At 41.1% G+C, this 21,885-nt stretch overlaps 1 protein-coding gene across 4 annotated transcripts in view; it reads left to right on the top strand.

Annotated features, from left to right (window-relative positions):
• The window catches only part of DNAH9 (dynein axonemal heavy chain 9), a 361,130-nt gene that overhangs the window by 71,558 nt on the left and 267,687 nt on the right, over nucleotides 1-21,885 (top strand). For all 4 annotated transcript variants that reach the window (XM_032280243.1, XM_032280245.1, XM_032280244.1 and 1 more), the window contains 5 exons: nucleotides 2,962-3,184; nucleotides 3,910-4,076; nucleotides 13,437-14,307; nucleotides 17,088-17,218; nucleotides 17,540-17,666. In XM_032280243.1, coding sequence (XP_032136134.1) covers nucleotides 2,962-3,184; nucleotides 3,910-4,076; nucleotides 13,437-14,307; nucleotides 17,088-17,218; nucleotides 17,540-17,666 — 1,519 coding nt within the window. The remainder of the gene's footprint in view (nucleotides 1-2,961; nucleotides 3,185-3,909; nucleotides 4,077-13,436; nucleotides 14,308-17,087; nucleotides 17,219-17,539; nucleotides 17,667-21,885) is intronic.

Below are 21,885 nucleotides of genomic sequence, written 5' to 3'. Positions count from 1 at the left end.
ACAGGTCAAGCTGGGCCAGGGCCAGGACCAGGGCCAATAACCTGTAAGACTGTAAGAACAGATCAAGGCTTCTGAAAGCTGGTTCCTAAAGAAAGCATTTCTGTATAAACTGATATGTCCTGTTTAACAGGAATAGGTTGTTTTTTGGAGTCAGTCTTACATTGATGTCTACCAAACTATAGAGGAGTCACTTTCTCCTTCTCTGTGGGACAGAAACAATAAAGCAATGCACCAAATAAAGGACCCTTTTGTCTTTTAAACAGATCACATATTGCAACTTTATATTCTGCATCTCAATCCCACTGTCTGAAATCTTCACAGGTTTGGTTTCACTGTTTCTGCTGACTCCCATTCATGGTGACTTTTTTTCTTGTGTATTTTGTGATCTTTGATTGTAAAATCATATCATTTAGAATTTAAGCCTTGGTGAATCTTTTGAGAACTAGACTGTAGTTGCCTTCCTCCAAAAGATTTGCATTTCCTCTGCCAGTGATCAAGGAACTCTACCAACCCTGGGCCATGGAGACTTTTGCCCTATAGTGGTCCATCAATGCCAAGGTCAAGACAGGCAAATTTCCTCAACATCCCTTTCTGCGCTGCATATTTATTTTTGCTCATCCTTACAGTGTCCCAACTTTATGTGCAGCCTCCAATTACCCTTCTCACTTCATGTGGTCCCTAGACTTAATTACTAGTCCTTCAGGTCTCACAAACAATTAAATAGAAACCTACAGGGTCTCCAAGTTTCAGAAGAAGCTCTCATTTGGAAGCCAGCACCAGATCCTTTTTACCTCCCAGGTTCTTGCTTTGACTACATTTTCAGCCCCCAGAGATTCCTTAATTTCGTGCTACCTTAGTGATGCATTTTTAAATGATTTGGAAATACTTGCTTAAACATTTCATTGTTTTATCAGAAAAGTTACGCATATGATTATGTAAACTAAACAATTAGAAATGCAAGTCCACCATTTTCTAATTCAGGCTTTTGCCATGTCACCCCATTGAAGTTATTCTTGTCACACTCGCCAGTGAATTTCGTATGGTCAAATTCAGTGGAAGTTACCAGTCTTCATCTTACTTTTACCTCTCAGCGGTACTGAGCACAGCTGATCCTCCCTGCTTCCCAATTCCTCACTTTTCTTGCATGCCTTTCATATCACTGTCTATTTCTTCTTGGTCTCTTTTACTGGACTCATCTCATCATTTAGGCCTCAAAATACTGAATTTTCTGAAGCCTTATCTTGGACTTTCTTCTTTATCTGCTTTCGTTTTTCAGGTGATACCCAGCCTCATGCTTTTAAAACATCTCTATGCTGATAGTTACTAAATGTGTCTTTTAAGCCCCTTGTCTCAGGAAATCCAGATTTAGATTTGGCTACCTAATAAATATCTCCTTTACCTGTCTAGTGTCTGAGAGGCATCACAAACCTAAAATGTTTAAGATCTATTCCTCTCCCTTTCCCCACCAAAAACATTAACCTTCCCCAATTATTCCTCATATCTTTAAAGGTCATCATCATTGACATCATTGCCAGGAGTCATCATCAATTTCTCTCATTCCCTTATACCTCTCTTCCAATCCATCAGAGTCCTATTGGCTCTACATGCAAAATTATCTTGACTCTGCCCACTACTCACTCACATTTACCATCCAGGTCAAAGCTAATATCTGTCACCTGGACAAGCACACTGGTCCCTAACTGCCCTCCTGGCTTCCATTCTTGTCCCCCCCACCACCAATGCCACTGTCACCAGCACCACCACTTGCAGCTAAAATCTCTTCTCCAGGCCCAGATCTTTTTGAGGAAACAAATCAGATCATGCATTCTCCTACTCAGAATCCTTACTCTTAGAATAAAATCTGGACTTCTTGCCACAGCCAGTAATGCCCTACATGGTCTGGCCCCTCACAAATCCTCTGACCTCTCCTTCCTCTATGCCTTCTCTTATTCCCCTTAGGCTTTTGCCACCCTGACTTTTTCCATTTTCCTTAAACCAAACTTTATCTAACTCAGTGCCTTTGCTCATGATGTTCCCTCTGTCTGGAATGCTCTTCTCCGATTATTTCTGTGGCTCATTCCTTTACATGATTGCTCAGTATCACCTGCATAGAAAGGTACCTCAGAGAGAATAATCTACTCCATCTCTAGTGTCTATCCCCTTATCCTGACTTATTTTTTCATTAGCACTCATTACTATGTGAAACTGTACAATTTATTTCATCACTTTTTTCTTTTTACTTTTTCCACTAGAATGTAAGCTTCATGAGGGCAGGGTCTTCATTTCTCTTATTTGTCATTCTATTGTCGATTGTAATAGACACTCAATAATTCTGTTGAATTTTTTTTTAATGAACCTATTTGAACTTTGAGAATAATCAGTGAGACAAATGACTTTTCCAATCTTATAGACGAGGAAACTTAGGCTCAGAGGTGGCAAATGGCTTGGCCATGGTCACATGTCTAATAAATGTGAAAATCTAACTCAAATATGTGTGACATTATAGGCCATAGTATTTTATTATTTCTTAATTTATCTTCTAACTTTCTGCTTTGAAATAATTTCAGACTTAACAAAAAGGAAACTTTACAAAGTTTCCAGGAATTTAATATTAATATAGAAGTTGTAAAGAATCTATTGATCTTATTCAAATTTCATAAATTGTCCCACTAATATTCTTTTTTCCAGCCCAGGATTCTATCCAGATCACACATTACGTTTAGATGTCATGTCTCCTCCTGAGTCTCCTCCATCGCAGGACAGGCCTCAGTCTTTGTCTTTCATAACCTTGACACTTGTGCAGGAGGCCATATTCTTAAAATCAGGGCATAGTCTATGCAGAGTGCTTAGCATGTAGTAGGATTTTCATAATGATAGATATTTTTGTTGGGGAAATCAATACATCTTCCTTATGAAGAGTAGAACGAGAATGGCTCCTTATGCTCTGTTTGTGTTGATTAGCTTGGCTGACCTTGAAGCATTTATAAGGAACAGTGAGAGCGGCTTACTCAAGAAAGTTGAAAAAGGAGATTTCCAAGGCTTGGTTGAGATCATGGGACACCTTATGGCTGTTAAAGAACGGCAGAGTAACACTGATGAGATGTTCGAGCCCTTAAAGCAAACTATTGAATTGCTGAAGACCTATGAACAAGAATTGCCGGAAACAGTGTTTAAGCAGCTGGAGGTCAGTTCATATATGTCTTCTTTATAAAAGAAACAGAGGAAGCATTTTAGGATTTCAGAAGGGGTAAAGTGGGGTCCAGCAAGTTAAAAATAGGGCTTGGAGCTGACTGAAGATCCATGTTTTGGAACTGTAATGTGTGGCATATTTGCAATATCTAGAAAGTTCTGGGAACTCAGTACATATGGGAGAATGCAATGCTGGAGATATGTGGGAGAATTAACATGGATAATTTTTTTTCCATAGAAATGAACCAATGTTTCGATTGAGAGAGGAAAAGAAAGCAGATCTGAAAGATGTTAAGATGGTCCAAGAGGAAGTGTGGGACATAAAAGAAAATAACCAGGCAATCCTGAATCCTGAAGAATATAGAAAAGGGAAGGGGTTAATGTAGTTTCAGTAAAAATAGATTAGAAGCAATAGAAACCAAAGATTGTAGAAACATCTTCCCTTAAAAAAAAATCTAAAAGTTTCTTTAGCATTCTAAGTTTTCACAAATTTAGAGGGCCAGTGGCTGAGAGCAAGATGATTAGTGTTGAGAGCAGCTGCAGAAGGAAGTCAAGGAATAGTGGGTAGAGGGCAGATTGTAAGGAATGGGAAGATGACACCACCACATCTTCATACCGTCTTGTAGCACAAATGGAAGCCATCTGGGCTCTGCCAGCTCAGGACTATGGGAAAGGAAAGAGCACCATGGGAATCTGATCACGCTGAGGTCTCCTTTGCAGGAGCTGCCTGAGAAATGGAACAACATAAAAAAGGTGGCCCTTATTGTGAAGCAGCAGGTGGCCCCACTGCAGGCAAATGAAGTGACACTCCTCCGCCAGAGGTGCACAGCCTTTGATGCAGAACAGCAGCAATTCTGGGAGCGATTCCACAAGGAAGCCCCCTTCAGGTATGGGTCAAATACTGCTACCTCTCTTTCTCTGAACATTGCGGTCTTTGAGTCATGGGTAATCTTTCTGTTGAGCGTGCGTATTTTCCAGCACCTGCAGACCCGCTAGTAATCTTCCCTCCCATTTAAGACCTTTGGTTGAAACGTGGTGCTAATGTGGACCAAATCCTATCTTGACCTATATGAAATGGCCAAGGATTGTAGAAACATCTTAACTTAAAAAAAGTCATGGCTGGGCGTGGTGGCTCAAGCCTGTAGTCCCAGCACTTTGGGAGGCCGAGGCGGGTGGATCACGAGCTCAAGAGATCGAGACCATCCTGGTCAACATGGTGAAACCCCGTCTCTACTAAAAATACAAAACATTAGCTGGGCATGGTGGCGTGTGCCTGTAATCACAGCTACTGAGGAGGTTGAGGCAGGAGAATTGCCCCGAACCCAGGAGGCGGAGGTTGCGGTGAGCTGAGATCGCGCCATTGCACTCTAGCCTGGGTAACGAGTGAAACTCCGTCTCAAAAAAAAAAAAAAAAAAAAAAAAAGATTCATATATATCTAGAAGCATCTTTGTGCCTCCAAGTTTATAAAGGGATTATAGGTGGTATAATGACTAGGATTTTACTAAACCTTTAGCATTCTGAGTTCTCACAGACTGTTCTTTTGGTTTTAAAAAGTGGCTGATTGGATTTTTAGAATTTTGCAGCACATTTCATTTTGGCAGCATAAAGGAAGGATTTAGCTGGAGGTTTTCTTCAGAAGTGTTCTCTCTGCTTGGTTCAGATGCCTGCCTGCTTGTTGTGATGGGTCTTTGCACAAACACAGCAACTCTAGGATGGGAAGCACCATCCACCTGTGTCCACACTGCACACACTGGGGCTCCTTTCTCAGGTGTTTCCTCCCGCGGTCTGCTCCTCGTCCACTGCTCAGCCTCAAGGGCTCCAACCAGGAGGCCAAGCTGGTGCTGAATGATCCTACATCTGCTGATGTGCCATCTAGATTGGGTGCCCCCTGCCCTAACACTCCTGCTCTGTGATTTGTTTCCTGTTTCTTTGAGCGTCATTTCTTGCTGGATCTCCTCTATAGTTTTGGGTAGGCAGACTTAGAAATCTCCAAACTGGAAAATTCTCTATGCTCACAGTGAGGAATATTTTCATTTTCAAAGGTTATTTGCCCACAGAAATATTAAAGCAACAAACCAAACAAAAAAAAAAATACAACTTCATAGCAACGAAGTCCAATAAAAATTAAGTGCATGGATGCTAGATTCAGGTTGCCTGGAGTCCAATTTCAGGTTGTCTGCTTACTGCTTATGTTATGACATGTTACTTAATACCTTTGTGCTTCATATTCCTCATCTATAAAAAGCAGATAATAATAGTGTCCACCACATATAGTTATTGGTTGAATTAAAGAGATCATTCTTGAAAGTGTCTATAATTGTGGTACTATGTTGAAAAACCATACTGGTTAGCCCAGGACTTTTCTGATTGTGGTTTGTTTGCCTGTTTGATTGTTTTCGACATAGCGTCTTGCTCTCTCACCCAGGCTGGAGTCCAGCATTATGATCATAACCTACTGTAGCCTTGAACTCTTTGGGTTCAAATGATCCTCTCACCTCAGCCTCCTGAGTACCTGGGACTACAGGCATCCTTGTGTCTTGGGAAGCACCTCTGTTCTGGGCAAACTGGCTGGTTGCTCATCCAACCTGGCATGCCTATTCTTATCATTCATTCTTCAAACATTTATTAAGGAGCTGCTCTCTCCGAAGCATTATACTTGGAGTCACAGAGAATAAGATGAGTATGTAAAGAGGCAGGGAAGGACAAGTGTGTAAAACAGACATAAAATATAAATAAGAAACATACGACTCTAAAGCAATGTACTGCCATGTGGGCTGCCCATCAGAATCACCCGGAGAGATTTTTAAAACTCCCAATGTCCAGTCTGTCCTGTATACCAATGAAGTTAGACTTTCTGGAGGTGAGACCTGTGCATCGGTATGTTGTAAACTCCAGTAATTCCAATGTGCAGCCCAGTTTGAAAACCACTACCCTAAAGGAAAGTAGCTGGTTTCCCTTCAAGCAATCATGCAGGGGGAATATAACTCCTAATATAACTCCTAAGTCTATATCCCCTTAGAATAACTGCCTTAGGAGCCATGCCCTTGTTCCAAAGAATCATGTTATCAAAACCCTTATGGACTCCTTGGGGGACTGTCTTTCAGAGTCCAAGCCTTCTTCTTTTGACTCTTTTTTGGGCATGCAATTGAATTTTTGAAATTGAACACCAATTCAGAGCCAAAACTGCTGAGGGAGGTAAGTTCTCCAGCTGGGTAATACTACTTAGTGTTAACAACAGCCACACCAAAGACAACAGCCATAAATATAAAGACACTCATGTCTTTGCACCAACAGTCTCTTAAAATAATTTCAAAAAAGAAAAGAAATTCAAAGATGTTGGGGAAAATATCTTCTCAAAGAGACTTCTAAGACTGCTTGAAAGGGAAACAACACTGATGTGCTTTTGTGTCTGTTGGAAATTCAGTATTCCGGCTGGGCACGGTGACTCATACCGATAGTTCCAGCACTTTGGGAGGCCAGGGAGGGTGGATCACGAGGCCAGAAGTTCAAGACCAGCCTGGCCAATAGGTGAAACCCTGTCGCTACTAAAAATACAAAAATTAGCTGAGCGTGGTGACACAAGCCTGTTATTGCAGCTGCTCGGGAGGCTGAGGCAGGAGAATCGTTTGAACCTGGGAGACAGAGGTTGCATTGAACCAAGATCACAGCGTTGCACTCCAGCCTGGGTGACAAAATGAGACTCCATTAAAAAAAAAAAAAAAGAAATTCGGTATTCCTCCTTCATGGGTATGTTGTGTATTGATCAGCTCCTGTTTGTTTTTTCATTTTATTTTTGACAGTTGTGTTCATTTTTCTTTCTTTGCACTTGTATCTGCTGGCTGTGAGGATATTGCTTCTCTTAGCTGGGTGTTCCAAATTCACATCTGTTAATTTGACATGCAGATGAATCCCTAGAAGAGGATGCTTTGAAAAGAACTGCTGGGAAACCAAACATTTCTGCAATTTTGATGTATTTCTCTTCTTGTCAAGAAAAACATCAGAGCTAAAATGGAATTGTAGATTTATTGCTAAAGCGAATCTTAGTGGATCCCAACTTATGTGTTTTGTTTTCTTTCTTAGTTTGGTGTGTGTGAGTGTTCAAAATTTGTAGGTATTATGTGTGGCATATAAGTTGAAATCTGGTTTCTCTACTGTTAAGATATTTATGAATTTCTAAGTTGCAGACCCTGGAACATTTTTTGTGAATTCGAGTTTGAGTTTAATTCTGGTTTCTTCACTTTTAGGTCATTTATGAATTTCTAAAGTGCAGACCCTGGTACGTTTCTCTGTGGATGCAAGTTTCTGCTCCTGATTAGGTTACATGGGTTAAGCTCAGTTTTGGATGTTCTCATCTTTAAGGAAGGGAGAAAAAAAAACCCATTTGTCTTATTAAGCCCTTGCAGTCTGACAGGTGCTATGTGAAGTCAGGTTGCATGGGTTAAGGTTCTTCATGTCCAAGTCAAACTTCAGCTCCTCCTTTAGTTCTTAACTCTAAATTATAATGCCATATTTCTAGCTGAGCTCTCACCACAGTAATAGGCTGAATCATCCTACTCAGATTCAAGGGCTGTGTGCAACTTTTAAAGCTGGTGACAAATTCTCCCTCTTGAATGAAAGGAATGCCCCCATGCTCTAGGGCATTTCACCGTTTGGCCTTCCTGACCTTGAGCACAGTCCTCCTGACCTTAAGAAACAGCACCATGACATACAGTCTTCTTACCCACATCAAGACCAAAGTAATCGAGGGATTGCTGAGCCAAAATAATCTATCTCTGTGTGAGCTCCAGCTCAATGAAGACCATTCGTGTTTCCAGCAGGCAACCAGGTTCTATGAATGGCTGAGAGGGCTTTCTTGAAGTTACCTTCAATGGGGTGCTGTCCTATATGACAACTAGAGAAAACAGCTTTCCAAATAGCCCAAGACAGCAGTCCTAAGGAAAGAAAGGGTTTTGTCCTGCTCGCACAATGTTTGTTGTTTCTTTAGTAGCTGCAGAAAAGGGCGGTATTCATCATTGAACCTCCAAGGGACATATAGATATCCTAAAATATGTCATTCATTCAGCTCAATCCTGTTCTTCCCGTTAATGTGACTCATTCAGATGATTTAGGCTTTCATGGAGTAGATGAGGTTGTGGTCTCAACAGTGGAGTTCAAAAAAAGCTGTTAGGATTTTGAGATGATACACCTTTCCTGACCTCAAAGACTTATAACCTCAGGGACAACTTCAAAAATGAGCAATAAGGCATGCACACTGGGACCAGCTTTAACCCCACCTGGAGGCAGTTCACACCTCCTGTGGAACTTGGTGCTTGTAATGGTGAGCCAGAGCCATTGGCAAGTAGGAGCTGTTTCAGGGGAAAAAAAAAGAGTAGAAAATGAGGATATTCTGGGCAAAGGAAATAGCATATACGAAGATGCAAAAGGATGAAAATGTAAGAACCAGCTGGAAAACTGCCTGTGTGTATGGCTGGGATGCAGGAAGTAGAAGAAAAGAATGGAGGAGGCCATGTTTTGACCATAATTGTTGGAAATGGGTTTATAACATTGGGAAAAATCCACACTGAGACAATGGATCACTCTGCAAGACCAGTTTTACTTCCTGCAGGAATGGTGCAACTTGCTGGCAGTTTTGCCACAAGAGCACACCTAAACAAAGGAGACAGGGACATTTATAACTTTTATAACCTGATGCAATTGCCCTACTGTTGGGTCCAGTTTCCATTGGCCAGAATGGGACCTCACATTCTATGCTAGACCCGATTGGCTAAAACCTTGGAAATTTTCTATAGAAGTAAAGGTAGAGGAGAACAAAGGAAAAGAGGAAGTAACTTGAGGAATGCTTAGGGAAGCGATAACATTTTCAAATAAGGAAGGGGAATAAGCTTTGACCCAAGACTTGCGTGGGCATGTCCAGGCATGTCAGGACAGATATCTAGGTTAAAGTGTAAGAACTAAGAATACGGGATGCACTTATTTCTTTATTAAGACTAACAGCTACTTAAAGATTATTAGCAAAATCTTTAAATTAACCTTTGAAGAAACTGTTATTTATTCCTAATGAACTAAGAGGAAAACTTTAAAGAGGAACCTTTTATTTGTTATTATTTCCTACAATAATCAACCACTGAGCGTCTAAACATGACAAAAACATGTAAAGACCACCTTCTCATGGCTGTCGAGAACAGAATGGGGCAAGGTAGGCTCAAGACCAGGTGTTCAATGGGAGAGTGGTTCTAACAGCCCAGGTGAGCAGCAGTGAGACCTGATCTGAAGCACTGGCAGAAATGAGGGAGAGGGGAAGATGCGTTGCAGAGAGCTTTAGGAAAATATCTGCAGGATTGATTGAACACGGGAGATGGGGGAGAGGGAGAGTGTAATGTGATTTTTCATCTTCTAGCTTGGACAAGTGGTGGGAAGAGGTTCTCTCTCATTATTCACTGAAAGGAGCACAGAATGGGAAGGAGTGGCCCTCACAAGGTCAGCATTAGACACATTGAGTTTTATGCTATACAGTGGGTACCAAGGAGAGGTGTGACACCATTCGTGGTATACACAGATATGGACGGTACTGAGGTTAACATTTACCAACAACCAATTTTGCAGGAATCAATTTAACTCACTTATTCCTCTCTCTCTAGGGTCATGTCTGGGTCAAGCCTGAATCAGTTATTTTTCTAGGATCAAAGACATGAGCATTGTATTTTCAATCCTTTTAATTATAGTTTTATTCATCCAAACTTTCCAGGCATTTAGAGTAAAATACTTTTTGCCTTATTATTTCAATTTCAAAGGCTCAGCCCAACCTTTTCCCTCCTATTACTTTCTTGTTCTTATACTGTATCATTTCCCCAGGGTTTAGAGGATGGCTTCCAGTTTATTAGGCACATGAACCAAGTCTATGAATATCCTGACAATTTGATCTAAAGTTTAGAAATTGTAAGAGGGCTACCTGTCCTCCTATCTATGAGTTCCCTTCACAGCTTAGGCCAAGTTGGTTTTTATGTGTGCTTAGCTACAGAATATGACCACCCATAAATCTAAACTATAAACAAAAATTATACCCCAGAGTAGATGAAGTTTGGAATAGGTTTAATAAATGTTCACCCCTTATAAATATTTAAGGACCCAACATTGATTTAAGAATGCTTATCGGTGCCAAAGAAAGAATGCTTAACAAGATAATTTCTAATCTCCTATGTGTACCCCCCAAATAGCTCACAGATTACCTAATAAGTTATCCCTGAATGGTGTTCCATTAACAAATTAAACAGGATGTGGCCTTTTAGAATTTGTTTGAATTTTAACTAATACCAAGAAGTTAAGTTCACATTCTAAGTTCACTCTGGTCAAGATAAAAAGTAGAACCTAAAGTATAATTTAAAAAATAAATAAAAATAAATAAATTTTTTTAAAAAGTAGAACCTGCACACACCAATGATTAGTCTTTGGAAATGAAGTAAAAGCACAAGAACTCCTCACCGTTGGTGATCTTTTTTGCTGGGCCTCTTGCCGTGAGCACATTCCATTTCTTTCCTCCTAGCTCTTTCTTCCTCATAAGGAAGAAAGCTCCTTGTCGAGAGAGAGAGAGAGAGAGAGAGAGAGAGAGAGAGAGAGAGAGAGAGAGCGCCCTTTTTGACTGAGTACTCCAACCTTCTGTTCTGAAATATGTGGGAGCTAAAGAATAGGAAAGGCATGCAAGTGATAGTCCCATTCTCTTAAGATGTAAGTCTACAACCACAGCACCGGAGCCAAAAATGATTTAGATGAAACAAGCAGGATCCAAACATAACGAGCATCGAAGTTAATCTGATACTAATTTAATGGTATGCATAACTGTTATTCTGTTGCATGGCAATTAGGCTTAAGTGGTAAGCGTTCAGGTAAATGACTTCAATTAAGATTGCTTTCCATCTGTCAAGTCAAATATTTCTAAAGTCAACAGAGAAAGGGCAGTTGAAAAAAAGGAGTTTGTATGTCATGCTCTTCCTTTTTCCCTCCTTTCATATTCTACCTACCAACACGCAAACACACGCATGCACACACACACACACACACACACACGCACACTGTAGACGGGAGGAAACAGCCAATTCTCTAGTCACTCATTTCCTTGAAACCTTCCCTTTGATGGTGAACCCCATGTTGCCCTGTTTGATTTTAGCAGAACATACCATTCTCCCTTACCCCATGGTATGTCTGGTAGGTAGCCCTCCAATCACACACAGAAAACTTGAGCCTGGGGGTGAGAGTGAATCTAAAATGGGGTTAGAGGGGAAAAATGAGAGGATCCTTGAACACTAGGGTTATGAGTGCCCTTGACCATAAAAAAGCCATCTCCTACGTGGGTTCCTTTGCATGTAGGGTCTTACATTGGGGAAAACACTATGTAGGAATGCATGCTTTGCAGGGTGGCAGCATGCGATTGTCCACATTTATGAGGATTAGAAGCAGTTTCAGGAGCATGCATCCCATAAACACTGGAGAGATGAGAATGAGGAAACTGGACTAAAAAGCTAGAAATGACTTACATTTCTCTAATGACCAATGGTGATGAGCTTTTTTTCATATGTCTGTTGGCTGCATAAATGTCTCCATGAGATACCATCTCATGCCAGTTAGAATGGTGATCATTAAAAAATAAGGAGACAACAGATGCTGAAGAGGATGTGGAGAAATAGGAATGGTTTTACACTGTTGGTGGGAGTGTGAATTAGTTTAACCATTGTGGAAGACAGTGTGGCGATTCAAGGATTTAGAACTAGAAATACCATTTGACCCAGCAATCCCATTACTGGGTATATACACAAAGGATTAGAAATCATTCTTTTATAAAGACACATGCACACAGATGTTTAATGTGACACTATTCACAATAGCAAAGACTTGGAATCAACCCAAATGCCCATCAATGATAGACTGGATAAAGAAAATGTGGCACATATATACTATGGAATACTATGTAGCCATAAAAAAGGATGAGTTCATGTCCTTTGCAGGGACATGGATGAAGCTGGAAACCATCATTCTCAGCAGACTAACACAAGAACAGAAAACCAAACACCACATGTTATCACTCATAAGTGAGATTTGAGCAGTGAGAACACACGGACACAGGGTGGGAACATCACACACTGGAGCCTTTTGGGGGCTGGAGGGCTAGGGGAGGAATAGCATTAGGAGAAATACCTAATGTAGATGATGGGATAATGGATGCAGCAAACCACTATGGCATGTGTATACCTATGTAACAAACCCGTACATTCTGCACCTGTACCCCAGAACTTAATGTGTATTTTTTAAAAAGCTAGAAATGGTGCTCCTCGATGTTGAGGGCAGACCCAAAGGCTGCCCAAGGATGCAGAATGGAGTGGGCCAGGGAAGGGTAAAGGCAGAAAAGGGAGATCAGGGACAGCTTAGAGGAGGACTCACGAAGATGAGGAGCCAGACTTGAGGCACACGGTGAAAGAAAGTGACCACAATTATATATCAAAGACTTTGCAGCCCATCTTCATGACTACTCACAATGGTTCTCCAGCACGGGGTTCTGTGGCCTGAAGGTGATGCGGGCACTGGGGAGAGCTTCACCATGAATGAGGACATCACCCTGGCAAATGGAAATCACCTGTGGCATTTGCCTGAGTCCTGCCCCCAGGGATTCTGATTTAGATGGTCTATAGAGCAGTCTGGGCATGGGGATCTTTCAAAGCTTTCAGAAGATCCTAACATGCAGCCAAGGCTGATAGCCACTGCCTCAGAGTGATCAATGGAGGGGGGTCAGGATCAGACTCCTGAGTGCCAGCCCTCCCACTTAAAGGTTTCCTACCACTAGGTTCCTAGCAGGGCCCTTGTGTTTCCTGCCTCTGCTGTAATATGGCAGCTCTTTTGTGTCAAGTGGTCTTCAGAACGAGCAGCTAGATGAAGGACAGAGTCTAAAGGGGCTTGGATAAGGGAGTGTTCCCTTCTAGACCTGGGTAGAGGATATCCAAGCATAATGTTGTTCTTGCATTACCCTTCCTCCAATGCCCACTCCACCCCAGTCTATCCTGAATGTCTTTTTTTCCCCAAAAGAAAATCCTGGGAAAAAAAGACATTCTTTACTTTGGTGAAAAGAATGTTTTTGGTGAAAGCCACTGCTCTTTCCTAAAACACCAAGCCTGTAAAGATTTCAGCTGGTTGTTACCTTAGAGATGCTAGGAGGTGGGTCCCTGCATGCTGTACTTACAAAGGAACACACTGTGTTTTGTAGGTTTGATAGCGTCCACCCTCATCAAATGCTGGATGCCAGGCATGTTGAGATCCAGCAGATGGAATCCACCATGGCCTCCATTTCAGAGTCTGCCAACTTATTTGAAGTCAACATTCCTGACTACAAGCAGCTGAGACAGTGCAGGAAGGAGGTCTGCCAGCTGAAGGAGCTCTGGGACACCATTGGGATGGTGACCTCCAGCATCCATGCCTGGGAGACCACACCCTGGAGGGATATCAATGTGGAGGCCATGGACTTTGAGTGCAAACAGTTAGCCCGGCATATCCGAAACCTGGACAGGGAGGTCAGAGCCTGGGATGCATTCACAGGCCTGGAAAGCACTGTGTGGAACACACTGAGCTCCCTGAGGGCAGTAGCTGAGCTGCAGAATCCAGCCATCCGGGAGCGGCACTGGAGGCAGCTGATGCAAGCCACTGGTGTGAGCTTCACTATGGACAAGGACACCACCCTAGCACGCCTCCTGCAGCTCCAGCTGCACCACTATGAGGACGAGGTCAGGGGCATTGTGGACAAAGCCGTGAAAGAGATGGGTATGGAGAAAACCTTAAAGGAGCTGCAGACCACCTGGGCTGGCATGGAATTCCAGTATGAGCCCCACCCACGGACCAACATCCCCCTCCTGCGCTCTGATGAGGACCTCATAGAGGTTCTGGAGGATAATCAGGTTCAACTTCAGAACCTAGTGATGTCCAAGTATGTTGCTTTCTTCCTGGAGGAGGTGTCGGGCTGGCAGAAGAAGCTGTCCACAGCAGATGCTGTCATCTCTCTCTGGTTGGAAGTACAACGAACATGGACTCATCTGGAAAGCATTTTCATTGGGTCTGAAGATATTCGGGCACAGCTACCCCAGGTACCTGCTAAGGAAATCTAGAATCTCTCTATTCTCTGATCCAGGTGAAGGGAAGGTCACCCCATTCCTGCATTGTCTAGGCTCTTTCCTTTTCTGCCTCTTTGCTTTGGCTTTACTTAAAGGGACCTCCCACAAATGTTCACCTTACGTGCCACCAGAAATCAGGCAGAGGAAAAGAGAGATGGTGAAATGCACATCAATCAGTTTGTCCTTAGATGGGTAGGAAAAAGAAAGGACAACCTCCCTCAGGAAAAAAAAAAATGTATGTGTAAGACAGGAGATTAAAAAATACTGGCTACTGCAGTTTGGGTTGAGGTCTTCATGGGTTGCTTCTTGGATCATTAAAATTCAGGTATCCACTGAAAGTGAGTCTTGTTTCCAGGCAAATTCAGGATCCTTCTCAGCAGCACGCCATTCTATAAACCTCTGGCCTGTGCCAGCATTCCAACTGCCCATTGTCAGCTAAATACCAAACAATGGATTTCCCTAAAATATGTGTTCTTCTCATTATTACCTTCCCTGTGTTTGCTCCTTCTAATTAGTCCTAATTAATGTGCCATTAACTTACCCCTTTCTCTGTGGACTCTGGTTCATTTAAAAATTTTTTTTTCTTCAGAATCCCTCTGTATTCTTTCAGTACAGCAAGTTCTTTGCTTACAAATTAGCTTGATCCCAAAATGTCACATGCTGTCCAGGCTTTGGTTAGAAATTAAGGCACAGCCTGCCAAAACATAGTTTTCCTGCTAATCTCAAAAAGCATATTTAGTGTAATACTGTAGATTAAAGGTTGTATGTTTGCAGTGAAAAATCATAGAAAACAATTCTGTATGGCAGTTGTAATTAAGTCAAATTGAATAAGCCAGATTTTATTTATCTCAAATGCCAGCAATTGAAGCAGGCCAGGCTTAATGAGAGGGGGTAGAGACAGAGGTGGAGATTCTTGCAGAAACTTTAAGGGAGATGTCTGAGAACTTTTAATTAAAAAATTGAAGATTTAGTATCGTTAACTCTAAACAGTGCCACGGGTTTGTGTACAAAATATATAAACACATTTATTTTCTCTGTAATAACAATGAAACAGAAACAATTTCAAAACATAATAAAATCAGCCAGACTCTAACACCCTAACTGGTAACTATTTTCATTCATTATGAATTTTTACCAACTTTTGTTCATGTATATACCTATTTTTACATAATTGCTCTCAGTGTAATTACAATTTCCTATTCAACTTTTTTCATGTGAACCTTTACACCAGATGTTTTAGATACTTCTACGGCCTGATACAGTTTCATTTTTAATTGGAGCAAAACATCTCCTGGAGGAATCATAATTTACTTTATCCTCTTGTTTTTAAGTCTTCTTGGGAGGAGGGGAGGATCACAGAGGGAGGGAATAGCATGCCTAGGCTTGAGTCCTCATTCACTTGCAGCTGTGGGACCTTGGCCAGGGTACTTAACCACTCAATGCCTTGGTTTCCCCATGTGTAAATTAAGACTAGTACTGGTATTTATTCTGGAGTCTTCATTAAAACAATGCACATAGCACATACCATTATGATTGTTGTTATATAATAATAATACCGCAAGCTCTACTGCCTCACCAGGTGCCAAGTATTTGGCTGAAGCATATTGCATATATTAGTCTGTAAGTCATTTCAGTGATAACTGTAAGTGTGTATGTTTGGGAGAAATGATGACAACTGATTAATTTTGACATCAAAGTATATTTGCTGAGGGAAAAATTCATTTTGGTTATATAAACTTTTGCATGGGTCCAGAAAGAATGTTAGATCCACCATCTACTTACGAATCAAGTGTTGGATGCCTGGGGCTTGGGGGTGTCTCTGCAACCTTTTCAGGAAGTCCTCAAAGTCAAAACTATCTTAATAATCATATTAAGATGTTATCCCCCTTTTTTTCCTCTCCTTCTTCCATGAGTATACGGTAGAGTTCTCCAGAAGTTAGATGACATGTGATATCACAATAAATTGATACAGAAGCAGTTTTCTGTTAAGTAAGACATTGCAAAGATTTGAAAAAAAGAAAAAATGAAATGATGCCCCCTTTTCAACTGTTATTTTTTGTTTTGGAAAATATATTTATGTATTTTATTTATGCTAACATAATGGTTTATTATTGTTACTTTTTAAATGGTTTTTTTTTTTGAGACAAAGTCACCCTCTGTCACCCAGGCTGGAGTGCAGTGGCGTGATATTGGCATTTTGCAACCTCTGCCTCCCAGGTTCAAGTGACTGTCATGCCTCAGCCTCCTGCGTAGTAGCTGAGATTATAGGCATATATCACCAAGCCCAGCTGATTTTTGTATTTTTAGTTGAGACACAGTTTCACCATCTTGGCCAAGCTGGTCTTGAACTCCTGGCCTCGAATGATGCACCCATGGCAGCCTCCCAAAGTACTGGGATTATGGGTGTGAGCCACTGCACCCAGCCTAAATGCATTAATGAATATTTTTTAAATTTCTTTGGAAAAAAAAAAAAACTTTAGCTTCTAGTACAGAAAATATTGAGAGATATGATAGATATTACCTACATAAACAAAAGTTGTTTGGACTCCTAAATAATTTTTGAAAATGTAAATGGGCTCTAAGATGAAAATGTTTGTGAACTGCAGCTTAAACTAAGGGTGTTTCCTTCTTTGAGTCTGTTCTCTGTATTCGACAACCTAGTAACAAGTTTCTACTTCTAACTGGTTCCATGGAGGGAGCTTCTAGGAACTGAGTGGGGTGATGGTTAATTGTTTCCACATTTTTATTTGCAGGATTCTAAAAGGTTTGAAGGCATTGACATTGACTTCAAAGAGCTAGCTTATGATACCCAGAAAACTCCAAATGTAGTGGAAGCCACCAACAAGCCAGGCCTGTATGAAAAGCTGGAGGATATTCAAAGCAGGTGAGGGTCCACCTGTTACCCTTCTGTAATAAGAAGGCATCATTTCATTTTCCCCATCTGTCTCTGAGACCTGTGGTGAGGGAATGAATATGTGTGCCCATGCATGTCCCTTGCTTTACATGTTTGGGTAACATGAGGCATTAGAGGTGTTGATGCCAACGTGGACACATTCATGTATATGTTTGCAAATATCTCTAAGTGTTTCTTGTGCTAATTTCTGCATATATTCCATCTCTTGCATATATGTACATTTAGGTAATATATGCATATCTATGGGTCTAGGCATCCTTAATTGGGAAATTCTGTGTTCTGTGCCCTCAGATTGTGCCTGTGTGAGAAGGCCCTAGCAGAGTACCTTGACACCAAGAGGCTTGCCTTCCCTCGGTTTTACTTTCTCTCCTCCTCCGATCTGTTGGACATCCTTTCCAATGGCACAGCTCCGCAACAGGTAAGCTGGAGGAGCATCCACAGAAAGATCTAGGAGGAAGAAGTGAGGGGTGCCCAGCAGGAGGCGGGTTCAGGCTCCCCATCATGCCTTTTCTCTCTGGCAGGGCGTGTACTTCAGACCTGTGGTGCCCCCAGCATCATTACATACCTCGGAGCTTATTTTATTTTATTTTATTTTTAGATGGCGTCTTGCACTGTTGCCTGGTCTGGAGTGCAATGGTGCAATCTCTGCTCACTGCAACCCCTGCCTCCCGGGTTCAAGCGATTCTCCTCCTTCAGCCTGGCGAGTAGCTGGGATTACAGGCACCTGCTACCACACCCAGCTAATTTTTTGTATTTCTAGTAGAGATAGGGTTTCACCATGTTGGCCAGGGTGGTCTTGAACTCCCGACCTCATGATTCACCTACCTTGGCCTCCCAAAGTGCTGGAATTACAGGCATGAGCAACCGTGCTCGGCCTACTCAGAGCTTTCTTAATCCCCATCAGAATTGCTGCTCAGCATGCCCTCTGGCCCATCAGAGGCTAATCCCTAATGTAGAACTCAGAAACTTTGAGGATGGCAAAGGTGGATAGGGTTAAGGCTTGGCAGAGAATGCCTTCTATCTGGTTCTGAAGAGAGATCCAGGAAACACTGGCCAAAAGCGATAGCTAAAATTTCAATAGGGAGATATAATTGGAAGTTGTATTAACTGAATATTGAGGTCAGGCTTATTGGCAGAAGCATATATGAGAAGCCCAAAATTTTATTAGCCATATCATCTTGGGAATATCGCTTTTTTGCAACAAACTATCCTCATCTGTAAAATAAAGAAACCTGCTGTGTTTGAAGGTTTTTTGAGTATTAAAGTAACTAATTGAAGCAGTGTTGGTATTTGGAGCTACAGACATTGGTTCTGAAATTTGGGAGTGCATCAGAATCCCTTGGAAGGCTTGTCAAAGTACAGATTCTCACTCCCACTGTTTCTGATTCACTACGTCTGGGTGGGGCTGGAGAATTTGCATTTCTAAGAGTTTTCCCAAGGTGCTGCTGGTCTAAGGACTATGCTAGGAACTTCTGTTATCAGCCATCGTCTGGGTCTCAAAATTCTTGGATGAGTTCTTTTTCCTCATATGATTTTGTTATTCATTTAAAGTATAGTTGGGCTCATTTGCTTCTTTTTGCTTTCAGTGTTAGGGTTTTTCCCATCCTTGTTTGTTTGATTTTTTTGAATATGTATGATGCTGATAGGATTCCAAAAGTCAAACTATGCAAAAAGATATGTATATACTCAGAGATGTATCCTTCCCTTCTCTATTCTTTTCATCTCATCACCACCTCTGCTCCACCTCATTTAGGTAACCAATTTCATTAGCTTCTGGGTTAGCTTTCCTATGTCTATCTTTACAAAAGTAAGCAAATGCATGTTTACATTCATATATGGTACACTGTCTAATTTTGCCTTCTCTCCTATACAAAAGGTAGCATGCTGTGCCTACTTGCCTGCACTTTTCTTTCTTCTGCTTAGCTATATAGCTTGGAAATCACTCCATATCAAGTCAAAGATATTTCCCTCGTTTTTTAATATTTGCATCATACTCTGTGGATTGATATACCATAGTTTAGCCATAGGTTATTAATATTATTTTGTAATTAAAAATAATGTGGCATTGAATAACTTTAGACTTTGTATTGTTGGTCATCTGTCTTCCAGGTAAATTCCTGGAAGTGAGATTGCTGGCTCAAGGGTAGATACATACGTAGTCTTATTAGATATTGCCAAGTTTCTACCCTTTTGCTTCACCATAAGCAACAGATGAGAGCTTCTCAAACAGAGCCAAAGGATGGAACCATGCATAAGGTTTCTGTCTTTGACTTACCCTTACTAACTTAGTGAAATTATGTTTTGATTTGTCAATAAGAAGCAAGTACTAAAGAGAGATTATCCCTAATAGTTATAAAGCTTGTTTTTTTCATATAGATGGAAGTATTTCCAAAGTAGCCCAGGTTGTGGTGGGGTTGAAATATTTATTATTGCTGGGCGCTGTGGCTCACGCCTGTAATCCCAGCACTTTGGGAGGCCAAGGCAGGAAGATTGCAAGGTCAGGAGATCGAGACCATCCTGGCTAACACCATGAACCCCATCTCTACTAAAAATAAAAAAAAAATAATAATAATTAGCCAGGCATGGCACTTGAACCTGGGAAGCAGAGGTTGCAGAGAGCTGAGGCAATCTAGTCTGGTGACAGAGCAAGACTCCATCTCAAAATATATATATTTATTATTAATGTATTAGCATTCTGTATTATAACTATATTTTTATTCATTCTATGTATAGAAGGAGTCAGTTCACTGCCAGATTTTTATACATCATTCTTTTTAAAATTTAATTGTTTTTTTTTTTTTTTTTTTGGAGGTGGAATCTTGCTCTGTCACCCAGGCTGGAGTGCAGTGTCATGATCATGGCTCACTGCAGCCTCAAACTTTTGGGCTTAAGCGATCCTGCCACACCAGTGTCCAGAGTAGCTGGGACTACAAGCATGAACCACCACACCCAGCTAACTTTTAAAAATTCTTTGTAGAACCTAAAGTACCATAAAAAAAAATTCTTTGTAGAGATGGGGTCTTGCTTTGTTGCCCTGCCTGGGCTGGTTTTGAACTCCTGGCTTCAAGTGATCCTTCTACTTTGGCCTCCCAAAGTGTCGGAATAATAGGCATGAGCCACCAGAATAGGTCTCATTCTTCAATATTTATTTTGATTCGTTTCTTATTTGATTTGAGTACATTTTTGAGTAGTCCTCACACTCTAAGAGATGAAGCATGGTGGAATACATCCTATTTCCTTCTGTATCTTGTGACTCTGTCATTTCACATGTGAGGAAGCAAATGGTTAGGGGTAGAATTTATGAGTCGCAGCAATTTCCTCTCAATCCATGCAGATATCACTCTGCTGTTTGTTGTTACAAAGAAGTCATCTGAGGCCTGCCTGCTTTAAAAAAAAATTCTAGATAGCCTAATTTCTTTCTATCTAGGTCCCTATAGAGAACAAACTTAAAATTAATTTCTAAACATTTGTATGCTTATATACTTGCCTTATTTTGTTAATTTATCCCTAAAACATGATGAGGTGTCCTATCTGAAAACCAGAGCTTTTATGATCTTGAAAAAATTTCTTCTAGTGTGTTTTAAAATAATGTATCTATTCCATTTATCTGTATGTTTTTTTCATTCAGGTTTATTATACTTCCATAAGCTGAGGTTCCACTTTACACATGTTATATACATTACCTTCTCTTTAATCATATTTTTATCTCTTAGTCCTCTTCCTTGGCATTTATCAGTAAGTTGCTCAAGTTCTTCCACCGTATTTAACTTTTTGTATCAATTCAGCACTTCAGTGTTGCTAACACTACTATAAACTGTGCTCTGTCACTCTTAGTTTCCTCTTACTTTATTTCTCTACCTCTGTCAATGCATCTTTCACCACATATTTTATAAACTTCATGTTTAATTTAATTGAAAACAAAACAAGGTGATGGTTTTCAAATTGATTTGTTTCCATTATTAAAGCTTTAAAGTATATGTGCTCTTATTTGCCCTCTTGAGTCCTGTTTTCTTCTTTTAAATTTTGGGATATTTTCATAGGTTCTATATTGTTGTTGTTGTTGTTGTTGTTGTTGTTGTTGTTGTTGTTGTAATTGTTTTAAATTTGCTATTTGCTTTTCAATAAAGAAAAGTCCATCTTGGGTTTTGTCCCAAATCAGTGTGGGCTGTGTCTCCATGGGTACCCTCACAGTTTACCTAAATGCTCTTAGATTTGCCCTCTCATTTTATAAGCTGGAGAGCTGGTTGTTCTAAATTGAGCATTAAAAGTCAGGGTACCAGCAGCTGGAGGGCCCTTGGTAATTTTTCAAGACGCTCTACCAGGGGGCAGGTTCTGTTCCTTCTTTTTCCTCCAGCCTGCCATTTTCTTCACCTCAGGACCACAACATAGCTCTGTCCAGCATCCCTCCTAGCACTGCTGCCCAGGGCAATCACTGCAGAGGACCTCTGCTCCTGAGATGCCATGCCTCGGAGCAGCCCGGCACAGCCAGACTTTATGCTTAGCATGAGTGTGCCTGCCCTGCTTGGAACCCTTCTGATGTCCGTTTGTTGAATTGAAGAGGTTTTAAGAATGGGGTGGCTTCTTCCACAGGCCACTGTCACCACTACTCTTGACTCTCCAGATTCGGTGTGTATTAG

The sequence above is a fragment of the Sapajus apella genome, unplaced genomic scaffold (genome assembly GCF_009761245.1).
Source record: "Sapajus apella isolate SASKATOON/1434 unplaced genomic scaffold, GSC_monkey_1.0 scaffold12, whole genome shotgun sequence".
NCBI lineage: Eukaryota > Metazoa > Chordata > Mammalia > Primates > Cebidae > Sapajus > Sapajus apella.
Note: the sequence above shows the minus strand (reverse complement) of the source record. Positions and strands in the feature narration are given on the sequence as shown.